Here is a 19,894-nt window from a genome sequence, read left to right as displayed (position 1 = left end):
GAAGAGTTAATGGGACRTGGCACAGTTGAAGTTTTGCTCCAAATAGCTTGGATCCTGGGTTTGGTATCAAGCTTTCTCTTCTCAGGTAATTCAGCATACAAGTTGCTTTTCAGTTTTACCATGCCTCGGTTCAGTATTTTCCTCACCATCCTTTACCCAAGTCTCCCCCTTCAGCAGTATTCCATCCTGACATTATTAATCTTCAATATCACAGCACTGCATTAAGTGGAAGATAAAAGTCATCCTGGATTTACTGGAGCAAGGAATTTAGTGTTACTTTCAGGGTGATGGTGCCAGGATTGTGTCATTCTCAAGCAGTAACACCACTGTCTTCCCTCCAAAATCTCATTTGACAGCATTCTGATATCTTATTAAAGCTTTTCTTCTCCCTCATACAGCTGCACACTACACTTGATTACGTCAGCAAACAGTCTGATGCTTCTGGGACCACAGCAAAGACTAATCTAATGGATGCTGGAGGGCCAAAGTTCAGAACGGCTGCTAACAGGCAAATGGTTTTGAAGGTAAATAATGTAAGCATGTGTATTCTGTGCCATGCTTTAAGTCCAGGCCTACAGTACCTATGAGTAAGAACGCCACTTCTAAAGGAGACTAACATCAACAGAGAGGGAACTTACACCAACTTTCTCATCTATGAGATGTCTAGCGAGTTCAATCTGCTGGGGAACTCCTCTGATTGTGAATATTCGTACACCAGGGTCTGTGTTTGGAGGTGGGTTTCTCTGGAGCTCCACATGAGCTCCTGACTGTTGATTTATGCTCTTGATGTTCTCACCACCTGAGGAAAAGAAAACCAAGACATAAGAAGGGACGTTCAGCATCTCTTTCAATAAAGCATAACTAACATCAAAGTCAGGTTCTGGTAATGAGCATATAGTTTCAGATACCTTCTGCCTACCTCAAGGAAGGTAGGCTGGGGTTGTCAACACTGCAGGAAGCTCCAGTACCTTGGCTCACACCACTTCTTCCAACTGCCTCATAAGCATGATCTGAAACTCTGAGTTGCAACCCTTTCTAGGGTCATGGATGATGCCGTTTTAAGAACATGCACAGACCCCTTGCGTGCACATTGCTAGGTTCCTAAAAAGATGCATGATGGCAGAGATATGCTTTGTGACAAATTAGAGGCAAGAACTGTGCTGACTGGATCCCCCCTAACTCCAGTGCTTTTGAACACCTATTCATATTCCTCAAGAAAAGAGTCATCTGCAACTGAAACACGCTTTTTCCTTCTGCCATGAGACTTGTTGCTGTTGCTAGACCTTTCATTCCACAACGGCAAAAAGTCACCAGCCACATACCTTATAGCATAAAAACAAAGCTTAAGCTTTCTCACAACCACGTACTGTTCAATGCTTGTTCCCTTAAAGAAACCTCAGCTTACCGCATTTCCTATTCACAATGCAATATAAGCAACCCTTCACGCAACAGGAGCGGTGCAGGATTCCAAGCCGTCTTCCATTATTTCAGAGTTAGTTGTGCATGTAGTGAACATATCTGGCTAGTCTGCCATCTGGATACACTGGAGCACAGGAGTGCTTCAAGTAGGATGCAGCAGGGCTAGCCAAAGTGGATTTGATTTCCTGAAAACCTGTTAGGTCCCAGCCTCTTAATGAAATTTGCTTAACAAAAGCTTCAGCCAATGTTACAATGGTTCAATTCTTCTTTTGGAATCTCACACAACTTACAGATCGGCTCCACTCAACTGGAGAAATTACAGGGTGTGGGGAAAGAAGGGGTTTTACAACTTTTAAATCACAAACCTGGATGAAACCACTAGCCAAAAAGAAATACTGCAAGCAGGAAAGAGAGCAAAGCAAACTAACCAAAGATTTGTTTTGTTTTGTTTTAATTAAAAGGATACCCCAAAATAATCTCATCAATTTTGCTGGCATTTCCAGCTCTATACATGCAGCACAACTTCAAAACAAACTGTGGATGTTGTAGACACTTGTTCATTTCATTGTAATGGACTCATGACCTTTTTAACATTTTAAAGCCTTTTTGGGGAAGGGAGAAGGAAAAGTTGCCCAAGGGCAATTAACTCTTTCTAGATGAATTTTAGAAGATGCATTTAACAAAGAATAACCATGTCACATCTCTGGGCAGACAACAGGGATTGCACTGTGCAGCCAAGAGACAAGTTGCTCATTTTCGATAATGCATGGGAAAACTGTAAGATGCAATTTTCAAAACCAAGAAGTTTCATTACATTTAATGCTTGTTAGATGCAGATTTGTATCAAGCCCTGCTTTTACAAATTGGGGAGAGATCTGAGTTGATAGCCACTTCATCGGATTAATGAAAACCCCAGGACCCTTTCAGCCACTTTGAAACATGTAGGAGTAGGAGGACTTTCTCGCTGGGTGCCATAAACATAGGTCGATACTCTCACCTCAGACTAAGTTTCTCCTTCCACAAGGGGATTAAAGTTTGAAGCATTCTCAAACTGGAATTCAAGAGATTATAGTTTTCAAACAATCTCCACACTTAGCATTCAGCACTGAGTTGGTAATTGTGGGGCTGTTTCCACACCAGCTCCTTCCTAGGCCATATTGCAGGATCAAGTTAGTTTGCTCTCCAAGTTTGGTCTGAGGACTGCATGCATCTACCTTCTTTTACCAGGAGTCTGCCCTTTTTCTCCTTATCCTCCTGTCTGGTACATGCCAAAGTGCTCCCTCCCATCCAAACTATCCTAATTCAGCCTCTGGAGCATGCAAATGAAGTGACGCAGCCAGCACGATGCTGCACGGTGCCGGAAGGAGTTCACCTTCTCTCATAATGAGGTGACCCGCTCGGCACATGGTGGCTGTCTATAGCCGCATTCAGCAGCCTGCTCCATTCTTCTACCTGATGGGGGGCAGAAGTGATCCAAGAGTGGCCCCCCAGCTGGACGTGAAATCGTAAAGCAATTAATCAAACCTGCTAAAAGGCAGAGCTGACAAGAGCCAGGCCAGCCACGTTATCTGTCAATATTGCCGTATTTATCATGGAAATCCAGCGGGGGCCCAGAGAGGCTGCGGTCTGTTTCCAAGCGCCACCAAACAGAGAAAGCGTTTGACATGTGTATGGCTCTTGTCTCCACCCTTCCTCAGAGTCTTTGAGAAAAGAAAAGCTGCACCTACCCACCCTCTAGAGGAAAGAGCTACACACACAATTTCCAGGGAACCAAGTACTCCTCATCAGCTCATAAAGGCTGACACTTCAAAATCTGACAAGAGATGCTCACAAGGAAAGAGACCTGGATCTTCTGTATTACGTACTACAGAGCTGGAGCTGGGACGAACTTCTCCCTCTCCTCCTTTTCCCTACTTCTAGAGTAGTGACAAGGAGCAGGAAGCACAACAGCAGTTACCTGGCCACATCCACTACTCTGTGCCAGGGTGCCYGCGACACTCATGGCTTGGGTGCTAAATATGGAGACCAGGGTATGTGTGCCCAGAGGACTCGGCCAGATTTTACACAGAAGGGTAACGGCAAAGCTCTGTCTCACAGGGAAAAAACAAAAGCAAAAACATCAACAGCTGGAAACTGCTCAGAAACTGAAGGGTGGGGGGACTGGAAACTTAAAAACAGAAACAACATCCCCCCCCCCCCCAAACCCAAAGTTAATATCCCCTCTCACCTATACTGTCTCAGAGGCAGTGGTAGAGAAAGAGAGAAGAATCAGGCATCAGTGCCTTGCATTAATATATGGAAGTGTGGTACTTGCCATCCTGGTCCAGACCCCAGAAGTCAATGCTACAGCCACCACTCACACGACAAAAATGCACGCTGCAACAGACTAAGAGCATAGGCACTGTAAGAACAGTGACTGCAAGGTGATATTACAAGGCTACAAGCATTCAAATCACCATACAACTAGCAATTAGTCACTCCAGAGAACTTCTGATCTGGCCGGATAAGAAGCTGTTCTGCTGCTGTGGAAGCAAAGGTAAAAAGCTCCCCTGCACCCCCACAACAAGTCTGTGCCAGGCCTCGTACTCGAATGTGAGGCCATCCAGCTCCACTACCTGCATTTATCTTTTCAGCATGCAGTGCTCTCTGTAGTCACAAATGCTCCACTTCAGCGCACTGCTGAACAACAAGTGACCTTTTCTGATCTTTTATTAAGGATGACTAATGGATATAGCAATAAAGTTTCATTATAATTTGATTTTTCCATACATATAATTCACTTGCAGGCTTAAAATTTGCCTTGCTTGATCTTTGCCCAACTGGACTGTTCACTGAGATCAAGCACAATCGCCCTGCAATTTTTACATAATGGGGAGAGCAGGTTGTTGTTGTTTTCAAACACAATATGAAAAATGTCTTCAGGCTTGTGAACAGATTTTGGCAAAAGCAACATCTTAAACTGATTGCAGGCACTCCTGACGTGCCTTCTTCCCAGGCTTCTTTCCACATCATCCAATAAGGCAGCAGTTTGGGATGTCATGAGGGCCCAGGCACAGGGATGAGAACAAGTGAGATGCAGCAGGGTTGTGCAGCAGGGGGAAGAGGCTATAACATGTTCCATTGCAAGCTTACTCCTGCCCAACAGGAYGGCAGGAAACTAAATGTCACTGAAACATGGCACAATGCCCTCAAGTCTCTGCCTCCTCTACCACTGTAGCTAATTTGTTCCTATTCTGTTCACCTCACCTTTGCTGACACTAAAAGCCAACTGTGACTACTTAAATACTGGTTTAAGCATATGCCATTCTTTCTGAAATAGGCAGACAAAAATAAAACACAACTCCTTTGATACGGCAGTGTATTAATTCAGAAGCATCGCAACAATTCAGACTCTCCAATTCCTCATTCTAATGCAAGTACTGCCCTTACCTGATGTGTAGCTCATGCTCTATGACAAATTGAGACTGATGCTGATGCCTTGGTTTCAGCACTGTCCTGGGAGTGTGCTGGCTCTTGAGAGAAAGGCCAGACAGTTCCTTGTCCATCTCCATGGCAGGATTCAATGGCTAAGGCAGCAAAGGGGCCTCCATGGCAGGGAACATTAGGTCTGAGCAAAATGAGGTGCACAAGGCAGGCAGGGGCACCAGCCTGTTGCATGACAGGCTCAGATACGCACAAATCTCACCACTTCATTTCATTCATCAGACACTTCAGTTATGTAGCTGCAAGTATCTACGGTTATTGCCACAATCAGAGACCTTCCATTTTATCACATAGCACTCACACAAATCCAGCACTACAAAATGACTGTTCTGCTTGCCCCTGATAAACTGTCCTTTAAACCAATTCCCTATAAAAAGGAGCCACAAACGACCTGGCCTTTTCTCAGCCAGCTGCTTGTTATAACAACTTTACTTGACAGCTCTGCATGAAGAGCCTCCCTTACTTACTGTGAACAAGGGCCTGGAGAGTACAATTATGAGGAGTGAGAGCATCACAAAGCAAACAACCACAAGCGTTTCTAGCTTATTCCTATACTGCATTCACTGGCCACTAAATACCTGTACTTATGGAAAACTCCAAAGCCCCGCTGTCAGGGAGCAAGAATGCGACCATCCTGAGAGAGAAAGGCTGCAAGCTGGGGCATTTTGTGTCACTGGGACCTACCTTTGCCTATAACAAGGCCACACTTATCAGCTGGCACTGTGTAGGTTATTTCCTGCATGCCCCCAGGTGTTCCAACGCTCCAGTCCCCACGGCCACGACCTCTTCCTCGGGTGACAGCCAAACTTCCAAAGCCATCTCGTTCCTTGGAAGACAAAGAATTTGTATCAGTGTTTTCTTCCTGGCCCCAATGTACATTAAAAACAAAAAAGAGCAAGGTAAGTTGAACTGCATTATAATCAATGGTGCTAAATTAAGATATTCTTGGACTTCAGTTCCACATTCAAGATTTTGAAGCAGTTTAAAGAAATGTCATTAACGTAGGTTACAGCTGCCTTCCTGACTCAGGAAGATATTTATATTTTCTAAATGCATGCCTTGATACCTGCTCAAATAAACCTATGAACAAGCATCAGCTACTAAAAGGACTTTTAGTTTGTGATGGGGGATTTCCTTAGAGCAACCAGTAGATCTTGGAACTGACACACACAGAAGTTAGCTTTCAAACCCTTTCAAGTATCATTCTTTAAAGAACTGCTGGAACTGCTTAGTTGAAATATACATTTTCCAAAACTTCCAAAGGGAACTTTTAAGTTCAAAGACACTTAAAGGGCACACCTATTTTGGATAACTGATTTCTCCAAAAGCAAAGGCCATGGGCTGTCAGAGGCCACCATGAGAGGCCTGGGAATTTAAGTGGATGGCTAAAAGATTTACGTAATCAAGTATTCAAACCAGATCTCGGGGCAAAAAGAACTACCAAGACTTACCCTTCAAGGACAAGTTAGGCCCAAGTATCTGGCCTGGAGTGCTCTCTAACATCTTTACCACCCCTAATAAAGGGGGATACACAACCTCCTTCATGAATCTGCCCTACTATTTCACTCATCTTCATACTTCTTACCCTTGAACAATACAATATGTTGGTGTTTGTTTCAGAGCACACTAACCATACACTTGAACGTTCTTTGCCCTCCCCTGCCTCCCCCAGCACTAGAGTAGAAGACTGGAGGCCATTCTGAGCCACCTAAGGATGTGTACATGAAGTAACATCCACTAGTTGGGGTCCGAAGCRGTGGCAGGGGAGGCACTGTCTGAGCACTGTTAATTAATGCTCTGCTGCCCTGAACATTACTCAGCCATGTTGAATACAGCCTCCAGAAACTGTCTCATGCTGGACTCCATTCCACAAGGTCACCATTTCCAAAAAGCTCAAAAACAATAACTCAACATGGGGGAAAACGTGGAGCCACAATGACACCTTATACTACTGCCTGAGGAGACCTTCCATAGCTCAATCAGTCCATATCACATTAAAAAGCAAACCTAGCAGCTCTGTCCGGGGCAGCGACATGTATGGCCTGCTGGAGGGAAAATTTAACACCACTATTCTTCTTTACATGGTGGCATCCATCCACATTGCCATATGCACAGAGACTACATTCTCATATAAGCACATGAGAGCCTCCCAAGAGCCTCCAGAACCCACCTGYGCCGTGAGAATAAGCTCATTGATGATGTGTGCTGCGTGTTGACACCTATCGGGAAGACCCATGACCTGCGCGACTCTTTCGGGACTAATCCCATCATCTGTGAAGAGAGGTAGCAAAGACTAAATTAAAATGAGAAAACATCCACCCACCAGCAAAAGCTTCCTTCTAGCACTGTCACTGCTAGCAGCATTTTCACATAACGTATCTACCCTGAGACCTCTCTTCCCTCCACCTTCAGTCCCTCTTCCACCTACTGAAAAAAGACAAAACCCAAAACCACATTTGCAGTAGGGACAGCATTCAAAAAGCAACACTTTCGAATGTCAAAAAGCCATGAAGGAGATTGATATAATCTTAAGAGGACAAAGGCAGCTTTGATAGGTGATCAGACAGCCAAGGACCCAGAGAAAGTTACTTAGAATTAATCAACTCCTGATCCCCAAAGGCTTTAATGTCCTGAAGGAAATATCTTTAGCAAAAAAAAAAAGTTTTTTTTTTTTTTTTTAATAACCCAGTTTCTTTTTTCTTTTTTTTTTTGTTTATTCATATAGTTACCAGTTAAGACATTACTGTTGTGACATCTAACGTTTGCAAATGAGGTGTATATAATCTTACTCTCTGAAAAACAGAAAGTGCATGAGGAAGCAGCGTGTTTAAATAGTTTTTAGAAAGAGACACAATGCACCTTTAAATTAAGAAAGCCTAGCTGCTGTAACCTCAGAATGGATTTGCTTTACCAATCCCAAATTGGAACACTGGTCAGAAAGTAATGGCTCTCCATCCTAACACAAACCTGGTTTAAATTGAATCCTAACTCCAGCATCATTTTGAATCTTTTTGATCATTTCTCCATTTCTTCCTATCACAATTCCAACAGCAAACCTGGGCACAGAGACCTGATGGGAAAGGCAAAGCAGTATGAAAGCTCAGAGAACTAGACTGAATTACTCTGATTTTACAAGGAGATGCACTTAGCTACAAGGACAGGCCATGTTAAGCAGCTCCAGGCTACAGAACCACATCCCTTAAGAAAAACAAACACATGGTCACAAATTCCTTTCCCCACTGAATGAACTCTGCACTACAAGAATGCTGCTTCCAAAAGACAATTAAAAAAGTGTCATCTTGGAGTCCATAAGAACTCCTCTTCTTTACAGCCAGACAGACTCTTCTGGCAACAGAACACAATGCATTTAAAAATAAGCACATAGGTTACACGTGAAATTTGGTGATTTCCCCCCACTGCCCATCCCACAGGGAGGTTAGCACAGTAACTCATGAAGAAAACATACCTCTATGCTGCCTCCTCCCATTCTAGAACTGAAATCATTGCGTACGCCTCGGAAGTCTGCCTGATCTTTCTCTCGGATGATCTCCAGTACCATTTCCCTTGCTTGCTACATGGGGAAAGAAGTTACAGTTAGCTTARAATTATTCTGCTTGCCATCCCAGTTCAGGGCCTCAGTAATAGCTAATGGTTAGCCTTCAGGCAGAATAACTTCTGTCTGCTTAATGCAAATAGTCCGATTTGGAATTTTTTTAAACCACAGGGAGTGGAGATCTGTTCTCGATGGCATCTTCCATGTCTGACAAAGTCTGCCAAGTGAGCGAGGTGGCAGTTTCCTGTGTGCAATTTATTTCAGTCTTTCCAAACGGACAGGCCCTTTTGCTTTTAAAAATAAGAACATCGTTCTTTTCTTTTCAAGGAAGGAAGTGGAAGGCCCTTTTCTGCTGGATAGAATTGAAACCAACAATATGGTAGAAGCTGTAGTAGCAGAGCAGAGAACATGTCCACCAAGAGGTAGAGAACATGAACCAAGAAGGCAGGTGGGCAGTAATGAGCTTATTGACATTCAGAAAGGTAAGCCCAAGCCTGCAGCAATCCAGCAAGATATTTTGAGACAAATGATTACTCTTCCTACCTCCTTGCATCCCTCAAGGCCTTTCACAAGCTTGCATGTAGCCCAGCTAGTAAAAGTGTACCTTGGATATAAGCCAACAGCAGTCACCATTTAAAAAACAAGAAAAAGGCCCACATGTTGAAACCCAAGCCTTTGTTTCTGTATATTACCAGTCAAGCTTTTGACACTTCAGTTCTTTTTGCAAGTTTGAGAGACACTGGTGAATCTGACTCCTTTCACATTTTATATTTTTCATGCATTCTTGGTATTTATTACAGAAGTAAACAACTCAAGAAGTTTCAGAGATGCCAAGACAGAAATAAGGGCAATGGAGAGATTTCATAGCAATTTGAGATACTTAAGAAACACTGTTGCAGCACCCAGAGAATCCCACCAGAACCAAGGATTCATTGAGCTTTTTAAGTGCGTTGAACTTAGGAAAGAGCCTCAGAGATCTTCCAGCCTGCAATGCCTCCATGATTGATTGACATGATATATGGCACGGAAGATGTGACAACAGCAAATCTTGCAAGGCAGAAGAAACAGCCATCTGGAAAGCAGCAGCACTTGGAACATGATTTGGTTAAAAGTAGCAAGATTGCCATTAAACTTCTTTTTACATATCTATACTCTTACAATGATAAATATAAGAATTTTGAAAATTATCTCTCAAACCTAAAAGCCCTGTTCCACTAAGTGGTTTGAAAAATGCCACCCAAACATACCATGCCTATGCAGCAGCCACTGTTTCAGCAATTTGTGATTAAGGAGATCCTATGAAATAGAACTGTTTTTCTTAGAGAGAGGAAAGCTAAACTAGATTTAAATACTTAGCAAGATATGATAGACACTTGCTGAGAAGTGGAACATGCCACAAATTAAGTTTAATTCTTAAATTTAAGTACTTCCATCACACTGAAATCTGGCGGTCTCTAGTTGATCATGGGTTTTTGCTTCAAAGCAAGAACCGCAGGCATAAAAATATTTGTAGAACCCTGACACAGTGGGACTGCAGTACCAATATTAACCAAATCCCTTGGTTTCAGGAGTTGCTACAGGTTTTTTTTTTTTTTTTTTTTTTTTAATTACCTGCGTCAATTGGCTGTCTGAGATGGTAAACCTTCCACAAAACTTTCTTAAACACATAGTTAAGCTAGTCACTAAGAACCCATTTGTTTATGTAACATATCACTACAACTTTTGCTTCACAGATTGGAAAGCATTTCAAAGATACTTTCTCCAAACCCTCCTTCTCAGCTCTTCTCCTACCCACGTTTAATGCCTATTTGAAGTGAGAGCTAGGTTAGGCTGTAGACAAGCCAACACTTGCTAGTCCCTGTTTTAACTTGCTCTAAATAGTCAGACTGTAAATGCACAGAATAAAAAACCCAGCAGGGATCATAGCATTTGCAGTTGGATTTAGCACCATTAGATGCTCACAAATATGCTAGTGCTTAAACTACTCCTCAGTACTCAGGGGCAACAGCTCACTTTTATTACATACCTGTACTTTAAATGCATCTCCAGTAATACGGAGGGGTTTATCTGCTCCAGTAGGCAATGGACCATCTTGGATCATAATCATTTTCACACCCGTTCGCTCCTGAAGAAAGAGCACAGAGCACTTTGCTAAGTAGAGTCCCTAAAGCTAGGGACTATGTTTTGGTTACTAAACGTTATAGAGGTCAAAGCAGCAAGTTTACAGAAGCTACCTTAGCTCTTCTTGGGTACTTACAGCACAAATTCAGTAACAGTCCTAGAGCGTAAAGGACTGACAAAGTGTGCTACTCCTGAAGACCCTGCAAAAAGAGAACCCCTCTACCTCAACAACTGATTTTTCAGCCCTTTCCAGAATCTGTAGCTGTCTGCATATAATAGTAATTGCTTGACCAGCCTTGAAATTATTGGATGACAGAGGCCTAATCGGGGCACTCTAAAAATTATATTTTTGGCCTAGGTTCATTTCTGAAAACCTTTTTTCTTTAAAAAAATTGTACAAGATGGAAGAATAAAGACTGCCTAGAAACACAGATTTATACATAACAAGATACGTTTAATTAGAAAGGGGAGGGATGGGAAAAGGAGGAAGACAAACACCAGCCTTATTATAGATTAGTAATGAAAGAGAAACACAGCATTCTACAGTAGTGTGGCTGGCATTAAAAACTATTGCAGAAGCAGACTACAGATAGCCTTTTCTTGGCTACAAGGATCGCCTCCTAAACAGCACACACCAAATTTTTATCTAAAGCACACAAGTTTCTTTCACAGTTCTGGCAAAACTCCACTACATGTGTAGCTGAGGCCAAACTGATTTCTTTTGTAACACAAGATTGGATTTGAGTCCAGCTCTCCGAAGGCAGAAGAACAGTCCCTGCTGTAGAAGGTYAGAGCATTTAAGGCTCTCCATTTCAGCACGCTCTTGCTGATCTAGAGAAGTTGCAGTAGGGGAGAGAGCCCTAAAGTAAATGCATCTTGCGCACCTGCAACTGTTTTATTGTTTCACCTCCTTTGCCGATGACTAGACCCACTTTGGATGCCGGGATCAAAATCTCCTGAATCGTACTGTTGCCATCAACATCGTTGTGAAAGCCAGGTCCATTCCGACAGCGATCTACAATCTGCCCCAGTAGCCGTTTTGCTTGTCTTGGAAAAGAATCGAGGGAAACAACCATTAGACAACATTGTTCCATGTGATGAAGAGACTAGGAACCACTGGAATGTGAAGCGATTGGGGAAAGAAGAAGGGAAGAGATGAAGGAAACCACAGTTAGCACAATGTTTTTTTGACCCTTTGGTGTACAATTTCCCCTAAAATGATTATAAGSAGTTTGATTTCTGAAAGGGGAAGGCAGAAGGAGGAGCAGCAGCATGCTCTGCTATCTTTCGAAGTTAAGGATAACAGTTGAGCTATAGCAACTGGGGTGCACATTGTGAATGAAGAGCCTCTAAATTCTAATAAAATATATATATATATGCCATATCTGATAAATCTCAAGCTTCTCTCTCCTTCTTGGTCAAGACAAAACAGACACTGCTCTGATACTAACACAGCATGTTGGTTCACCACTCTCCGATCAGTCACAGGTAACTGCCTTGCTCTTCTTTGCCTGCTCTTACCAGCAGCACCAGAACACTGTTCTAACACAGTCTCTGCCCCAAGCAGCAGCTGCTGAAGCTACACCAGAAAGCGAGGCAAGGATACTGCAGCAGCAACCAGTGAAAGACTGGGTTCTCCTACTCCTGGTGAGAAGAGACAGACACAAAGCATTTGGGAGATTAAAGACACTTTCTCCAAAATCTCTAGCATGTCAGAGGTAACTGACAGTGGCTTCCCTTCATCTTGGGAAGTGCTAGTACCAACATATCCCTTTCCTCCCCTTCTCCCACAGCCCTTCAAGGTAGTCAGAAGAAAGTCAGCAGTTCCCTATTCAGCCTAAGGCAGTGTCTTCCCCTCTCCCTACTTCAGGGTGGCTGACATGGCTTGATATAAGAGGACTCTTCTCTCTAGAGCCTTGAAGAAATAGTACAAACTCATTCCTCGCAAGCAGACATTCACAGCTCAAGGGGTGACGATCTAAGGCTGCAGAGATCAGAGCACCACTTTCTCTCGACTTTCTCACAAAACAAGGCAAAAGGTGGAATTTCTGGAAGTTCATTTCAAATATTCTGAAAGAGCCTTAACAGATTTTATTCATCTACCTTTACATTTTGCGTAATGTTCTTTTTGTGATGATATAAAGGCTACAACAGTTAATACATGACATGTTTCAGATCAGAAGGGCTTGTTTGGAAATTAACCTATTAGTTTGCCACTGGATATAACTAATGGAAACACTCCTCACTGAAAATCCTTCACAAAGCAGTCTGACACCTAGATTGGTTTCCTTACTTCATTTTATTTTTCTCCAAGTAGCCTGAAAAAGTAGCTCAAACAACCAAGTTGACAATTTTAGTACAGAAGCAAATTAAAGTTTCACCTAATTTCAAGTCCTCAGCAGCCTTCCTTATTCTGCTTCCTAAACTGAGTGTTCCCACCACCTCCCCCTTCTTTCTTTTTCTTTTTCTTTTTTTTCTTTTTCTTTTTTTTTTTTTTAAAGACAGCCTTGGACATGACCACATTTAACTGCATATTTCAGAAACATTAAGTCTTAAAAGAAACTATAAGTCTCCCCCATTATCCCCCAATTGCATCTCATCAGGCAACCCAGCTTTTTAATATTTTGCTCTTGTTCTGAAACATCTTTTGCTAAAAGGGGAAAAAAGCACTTCAATACCAGCAAGAACACATTGCTTGCCCTATAATGTGAGCTTGCCAATTATATTTATTCTGGCTCACTGCTTGCAGTATTATGGTAGAGTAAGGAGATTTCAGTACCCTTAGATCTCTTAGGAATGGAAGAATGATGAGCGTCTTCTCTTTAGAGAGACGGTCTTTGTGCCCATGTATTTTCACTACCAAATGCAACTCAAAGATTTCCAGATGGATTTTAAAAAACCCACCTACCCAAAGGCTGGGGAGAGAAAGAGCAGCTCCATATGTTAAGTGTGTTCCTGTAAGCCTGAGGATCCTGGATCCAGTTCCAGCAGGAGGTCCTCAACTGGTTTGTGAGAGTCTCAAACTCAGCTCCTGGGAAGGGGGAGGGAGGAAACACTGTCCCTAAAGTTTCTGTAGGCCTAAAGAGTAGAAACCCCTGCTGGCTGGCCATGTGTCTCTACCATGCAGGGATCAGAATTCAAGACTTTGGTTCAGTCCTTTGCTTCTCGCTGGCAGAGATGCAGAGGCAAGCACATCCATGGGCCTCATGCTGCTCTGCAACAGCACCAACACCTCCAGATTACTCTGGAGTGGCACCAACAGGCTTTGGAGGCCTCATGCAGCCCTTCTTCAGCTGGAAGGATGGTCATCTCAATAGGAGAAGGGAGGCAAAGGGGAGAAGAGAAGTGCCCTTCAACAACTTAGCTCAGCATCCTGGAAAGCTGCAGTTAGAAAACTGCATCCTAGGTGCCCTAAGAGCAACCTTGCCCTGAGGAGGGGAATTCCACGGGAATTTCTGCAGAGGGTTCAAACTGCAACTGGAAAAAAGCCTCTGAGGTGCACAGTTTAAAGGATCAGACCAAGAGGTTCTATGCTCCAGAGACCCTCAAGTTTCTCTAGGCCAACATTTGCTGGTGTGGCTAACCAGGTAGCACCACTGACAGAGCACAGCATTAGGGAAAAGAGAGAGAAGGAGAAAGGAGAAAAATGAAATCAGAACTCACTCAATGCTCTCTGGCGTCCCGGTGAGCACACAGGGCCTCTCAGGCATTCCACCACTATCTACAAAGGAAACAAGAAGACAACAGGGATTGGATACTTCCCATTTCTTAGCATCCAAACTGCCTTCAATAACCAGGCAGGCAGAGAAATGCTTACTCCTGACACAGGCTAGACAGTTTAATTTTAAATAGGGGGGCAGCGAAAGACAGCTAACGTAAAGAACAAACCGCTGCCTGAAAATATGGAGTGGTGTGATGCAATCTAAGTCCATGCCTCAAAATTACAATTATGTCCTAGAAGCAAATGTGAGTAGTATTTATTTACCTATCAGTAACTCAAATATATTCTTTCTGAAGAATTAAGTCTTGTTCTTACAGCATCTTAAAGTTGACTACAAGTTGTTTTTTTTGTTTGTTTGTTTTTTTAAATACTTCATGGGACTGCACTTCCCCAGGTGGCTTTTTTCCTTGTAAAGTCACACTCTTGGCAAATATATAAAATTCAAAAACAGCAGCTGCTTCAGTAACTGTTAGGTACTGATGAAAATGCTCATTCTGCACACAGCACATGTTAATGAATTCAAAGACACCCAGGGTCAACATGTTTAAAACCATTTGCTGGATGCCTGCATTTCTTTCAAAGCCTGCTCCACCAATTAGAGAGAGGTTTAAGGACCTAGATTATAAGCACCCATAGTTTCCTATAAAGCACTGTAGTACAGTCTTCCCAAACACAAACAGGCTGCAGCACTAGCACAGAGCACTGGATGGTCCCATCTCCTCAATGCATGGTGCTTTGTATGAAGAGCTGCTGCTACCCTCCTGAAATGCCTTCTGCCTGAAGCTGACCAGACTAATCAAAAACAAATTGCAAGAGCTGAACAAAGAGGTACCACCAGAAGAAAACTAAATAGCTGCAATTTTTGCTCTAGGGACAATACGGAGTGTCCATTTGCACTGTACCCATCTGTTGGTTAAAGACAGTCTCTTAATTGTTTCACTGTCAAAACCACCTGACACACCTGTTTTCTATGCTAGTACAGAGGTCAGTCCCAGAAGAGCCCTCCCATGCATGTTTGCCTAGTATAGCATTTGTTAACGGTGATAACACGTTATGAGCATTGCAAGGCACCTGATGTAATGGACACAACATCCTTCAGCATTACAACTTGTCCACCTACCCTAAAAAGAGGCTCTTACCTGGAGCAATTTGAATTTTGCAGCCAGACTCTGCCTGAATCCGTGAGATCTGTTCACCTCCCCTGCCGATTACTGAAACAAATTCAATAAGCATCAGAACATGCTGTTTTTCTGAGTAACTGTGAAGAGCACCCTCCCTGTTTTACTCTGTTGTGGCTACCTATAAAGAAGCAGTTCACTCAGTTGCAGAACAGGTATCCACAGTATGATCAAGTATATCTTCGTGGAAAAACAGTAAGATACTGCTGAAAGCTATTCTATTTCCTTGAAAAAAAAAAAAAATCTCTTGTACAGAAATGAAAATACATGGTGGGTTAGAAAAAAGGCTCTAGTTTGAGCCCTGCTAGAAGAGTCATTTTAGTATGTCTCGTTCAACCTGAACCAATAAACCAGTTACTTGGGGTCCTAAAAAAGCCAAAGCTGTTTGCTTTTATTTCTATAAAATTCTTATCTACTGCCTCTTTTCAAAGGACACATTATTTGTCTGGCCTGTACTCAAAGAGAACTCCTAAATACTTAAATGCTCTATCAAACTTTAAGTGAAAACGAATATTCATCTCCCTTAGCTCTCTGGCATCAGCAAACAGTTGTTCACCAAAAAGACATACTGAGGAGAACGTATGTGCCCATCATCATTCAAGTCCTTCCCAAACTGCAGAAGGGCACAACTGCCAGCTCAGACGGGTATGCCTGGCTCAAGATGCTCCCACAGAATAATCTCTCAGCTGTGGATCTGCCATCTCCCCACATCTGTCTGATCCTGAACAGGATTAGATTTAATACATATATGATGCACCAGTAGAGCATCCAGGCTCCCTTCTCACAGAGCTACAAAACCCCTCCGATATCCCTCCAAACATGTGGTATCAGGACCAATAAATGAAGAGGTCGGGTAGGAGGAGAGGGCTTCCTATACAGGAATTCCAGAATTACAGTTTTATAGCTTATTTAGAGTCAGGACAAAACTTCACACACTAAGGGGTAATTATCATGGTCTGTTATTTTCCTTTTTACTCTCTGTATACCAAATTGGAAGAGATGCACAGAAAATTTAGTGAAAGAAGAGTAAATGCAATCACTATAGTCACAACAGCAGGAGGGTGCCATTGAAAGGAAAAGTAATGATCATCCATAGGAAGACAGAAATTAGGATCAGGCATGAAAAAGAACAGTATCAGGAATGCAAATCTAGGAAAAAACTCATCCGAGCAATGCATGCTGGTTGTTTCCCTGCAGTAAACATATAGAAGATTTAAAATTCTGTTTAACTTGCCCTGAGTCAACTCTCATTTTAACATTTCAATGTTGTTTCCTTCCCACAACTCACACACTATTACATATTCAAAGAAAGTAATGTTTCAGTGAAGGGAAAATAAATTCACTTTTGACGTGCTTACATGCTACGGTTGTTGGAATTTAAGGGAGAGAACCACTACAACTCTCAGTAACCAGTACCGCACAGTGTTGCTCTTATTGCTGAGACACCAAGCTTTTCCACGCAGTTTGCACCTGGATTTTAAAACCAGATCATCCAGTCCCTATGAAGAGGGCATCAGACAAGGCTTATCCAAAGCCAGTAAATACACAAAGCTTGTGAGCGTGTCTTATTCTGTCTGTCAGAATAAAGTGTTCCTGCACAGAATATATATTAAGAAACAAATCAAAAGCATCCAAGATACTTACTAAATCCGACCATTTTATCAGGCACTTTGAACTCTTCTGTTATTACAGCCCTAAAAAAAAAAAAAAAGGAAGAAAATCAAATAGTCATTACAAAAAACAATTTGAAAGACAACTATGTCCTGTCATGGAAACCAGGAACAGCATATAAGGATTTTGCACAGACAAGTAAACACTACGTCACAGTCAAAATCATCCGTTTTGGAAGGGACCTCTCAGGGGTCACCTGCTCCATGCCCTAGCTGGAGAGAGAATGGATCTAATTTCTCCTACGCTGAATACATTTCCAATCTATTCTCCATTATCTTCAGTGGAGCTGACTGAATAACCTCTTTTTGCCTTCTTGCTCCAGACAGATTTAACAGAATAATGGCAAAGTTTCTTTAATATTTAGCCTAGACCTTCCAGGTCACAGCCACTGCCTACTACTTCTTGATATGCTCTTGCCAAGAGAGCTAACCAATGCCAAACCTGATAAGGATGACTCCTCTGACATTTGTAGATTATTTGCCTGCCTGTCCTTATCATTCTTTTCTCTGGAATTTATAAAAGCTATCTTCAATTATCCTTTGAATTCTTACTATCTCAAGACTTTAAAAGCCTAACACTCTTTGGACTTTTCTCAGTGTGTCTGTGCCTCAAAACACAGCACTCAAAACAATTTCCTAAGACCTAAACATAGTCAAGAGGTAGAAAGGAATTACCTTTCCTGTTTTTTTGCTTAATTATTTGTATCTTGTAGAAAATACAACACAATGAACATAGAACTTACAAATTCCATAGACTGAAATATGCACCATATACAATTTGTCCAGCACTCTCAAATGCAATGAAACATCTTCAGAATAAGTTCAGTGTTAAGTTTTCTGGTGAGAAAAATTAAATCCATCCCATCACTTGCTTTACACCAGTTAGAGAAGGTATAAAACACCCATTAGGCTTCACCATCTAACCTGCAGATAAAATACCTTCCACTAACTGAGAGCTCCCCAGCACAGATGCCAGTGCTATCCATATCCGCAACAGAACGCAGACTCCCATATGCTACAGGGAGGTTCAGGACTACATTCATTTTAATCTGGAATAAACCTAGCCTGTTGCCAAAACGTCCTGTCCCGCATTACTTGCCTACCTCCCTGTGCCGGAGGAGCAGTTGCAGCTGGACAATGAAACTAATCTAGATGAAAGCCAACCATCAAAACCAGAAAGAAGTCATTCCAGGCTTTTCAGCCTGATCAGTTCCTGGCATAAGTATCACTGCTGGCAGAACAAAGGTGGCAGGCAGCAGCAGAGCAGACAAGACTGCCATCCCCTTTTGCGCAGCCCTAGTTGGACATTAACTTTAGCCTAACAGTATCACCATGAAATACGGAAGGTTCTACAGTCCTTGTGTATATTCCTTGCCCTTTCTGCTGAGGCCCCCAACAAGCTGYTGGTTGCGATGGAAACAAACTACCATTAGCCCAAATATGAATTCTAGCTTTAGAAATGTTCTGCCCTTCCTGCTCAAGACAGGCAACTCCATAAGAGAAGGATTCCAGAAAACATGAGAATTTTACTTCTGTGGTAGATAAGACATGCTGCATAATAACTCAGACTTGCTCCAGTCTCCCCAAACCACTTTTAACAATCAAGGGAATCATCCCAGGTGATATTAGATCAACAAAACTAAAAAAATCCACCTGCCTGTTTAATACTTCTGACTCCTGTCAAAGTGCCAGTTTTTTGTTTTTTTTCCTGAGGCAGGGGAAAGGGAGAGCAGAATTTATTCTGCTCAGTCCTACAGATTTACAGGAACTAAACCCAAGTTCAACCCTTCTTTCTTCATCACAGCAAATAGCCTTAAAGGGTTAGCAGAAACCCCAGTCTGGAGAAAACCCAAGCTGACAGTTTCTCCACATTCTCAACCTCTGACTTCCTAACACTACTACAGATGGTGGATCAATAAACAATTAGAATTGATCAATAAATAATAAAACATAACCCACTGCTTACCTTTGATGTACCAGGGCCCCTAACTGGTTACCTACTGTGGCAGAGAGAGAAAAAAGGAAAAAAATCAAAGCATTAGCACGGATAAACTAACTTCATCCCTATAGAAAAAGAGTTCTTACCATTTCATCAAAAAAGAAAGAAAAGCAAAACAGTAATTTAGGTTCAGTGGCTGAAATGAATGCGTTATGTGGTACAAAACAGGAGGGGATTTCTTGATCAACACGCACCGTAACGCAGCATCCAGCTGAACACAGGATAGGAAATTGATCTGCGTCTCCCCATGCTGAGAGTCATGGGAGAAAATCCTGCCTGCCCAAATCCAAATCCCTGCAACTAACCTCCCTCCTTCCCAAATTAAGCCCAAAGAAGAAGAAAGAGAAGAAGGGGGAGAGGGGAGCGAGAGAGAGAGAGGAAGGAGTAATTTCAAGCAGATTGTTATATACTAAAAAACAAATAAATAAAAGCCAAGCAGATTCAGAGATTTAGTCTAATCAAAAAAGCATTAGAAATCACTTGCACATACTTCTCTCTGTATCTCTTATCTGTGCTCCATGGAGCCCACCTACACGGAGACCTGTTAAAGGAATAGGTCTGTTAAGTAACCTTGTGTCACCAAAACTGTATTTTTTTAAAACACATTTTATTGAATGCACACATTCCAGCCATACCTGCAATGTTAGCTGGTGGTCCATTTGTGATTAGCGGTTATCTCCCTAACCGAGAACCCCCAAACAGGGTTTTTTCACCCCAACTCCCATAGATTAAATCTTTCTTCCAAATGTT

The 19,894-nt window shown here is 42.3% G+C and overlaps 1 protein-coding gene across 10 annotated transcripts in view; it reads right to left on the bottom strand.

The window, feature by feature from the left end:
• FUBP3 (far upstream element binding protein 3) overlaps positions 1-19,894 on the bottom strand; it is a 42,514-nt gene that overhangs the window by 8,732 nt on the left and 13,888 nt on the right. For 5 of the 10 annotated variants that reach the window (XR_003252906.1, XR_003252909.1, XR_003252908.1 and 2 more), the window contains exons 3-13: positions 19,112-19,145; positions 17,120-17,169; positions 15,437-15,508; positions 14,240-14,297; positions 11,461-11,623; positions 10,482-10,580; positions 8,369-8,473; positions 7,870-7,972; positions 7,073-7,173; positions 5,587-5,728; positions 639-799 (exon numbers count right to left, since the gene is read on the bottom strand). Coding sequence is in view for 4 of the 10 variants with exons in the window: in XM_026062123.1 (XP_025917908.1) it covers positions 639-799; positions 5,587-5,728; positions 7,073-7,173; positions 7,870-7,972; positions 8,369-8,473; positions 10,482-10,580; positions 11,461-11,623; positions 14,240-14,297; positions 15,437-15,508; positions 17,120-17,169; positions 19,112-19,145 (1,088 nt within the window). In the remaining 6 variants the exon portion in view is untranslated. Of the gene's footprint in view, positions 1-638; positions 800-5,586; positions 5,729-7,072; positions 7,174-7,869; positions 7,973-8,368; positions 8,474-10,481; positions 10,581-11,460; positions 11,624-13,484; positions 13,608-14,239; positions 14,298-15,436; positions 15,509-17,119; positions 17,170-19,111; positions 19,146-19,634; positions 19,686-19,894 lie in introns of those variants that run through there. The other 5 variants (XR_003252907.1, XR_003252910.1, XM_026062127.1 and 2 more) reach the window with 2 other exon arrangements.

Source organism: Apteryx rowi, unplaced genomic scaffold (assembly GCF_003343035.1).
Source record: "Apteryx rowi isolate R43461 unplaced genomic scaffold, aptRow1 scaffold_19, whole genome shotgun sequence".
Taxonomy (NCBI): Eukaryota; Metazoa; Chordata; class Aves; order Apterygiformes; family Apterygidae; genus Apteryx; species Apteryx rowi.
This window is presented reverse-complemented; position numbering and strand designations above follow the sequence as displayed.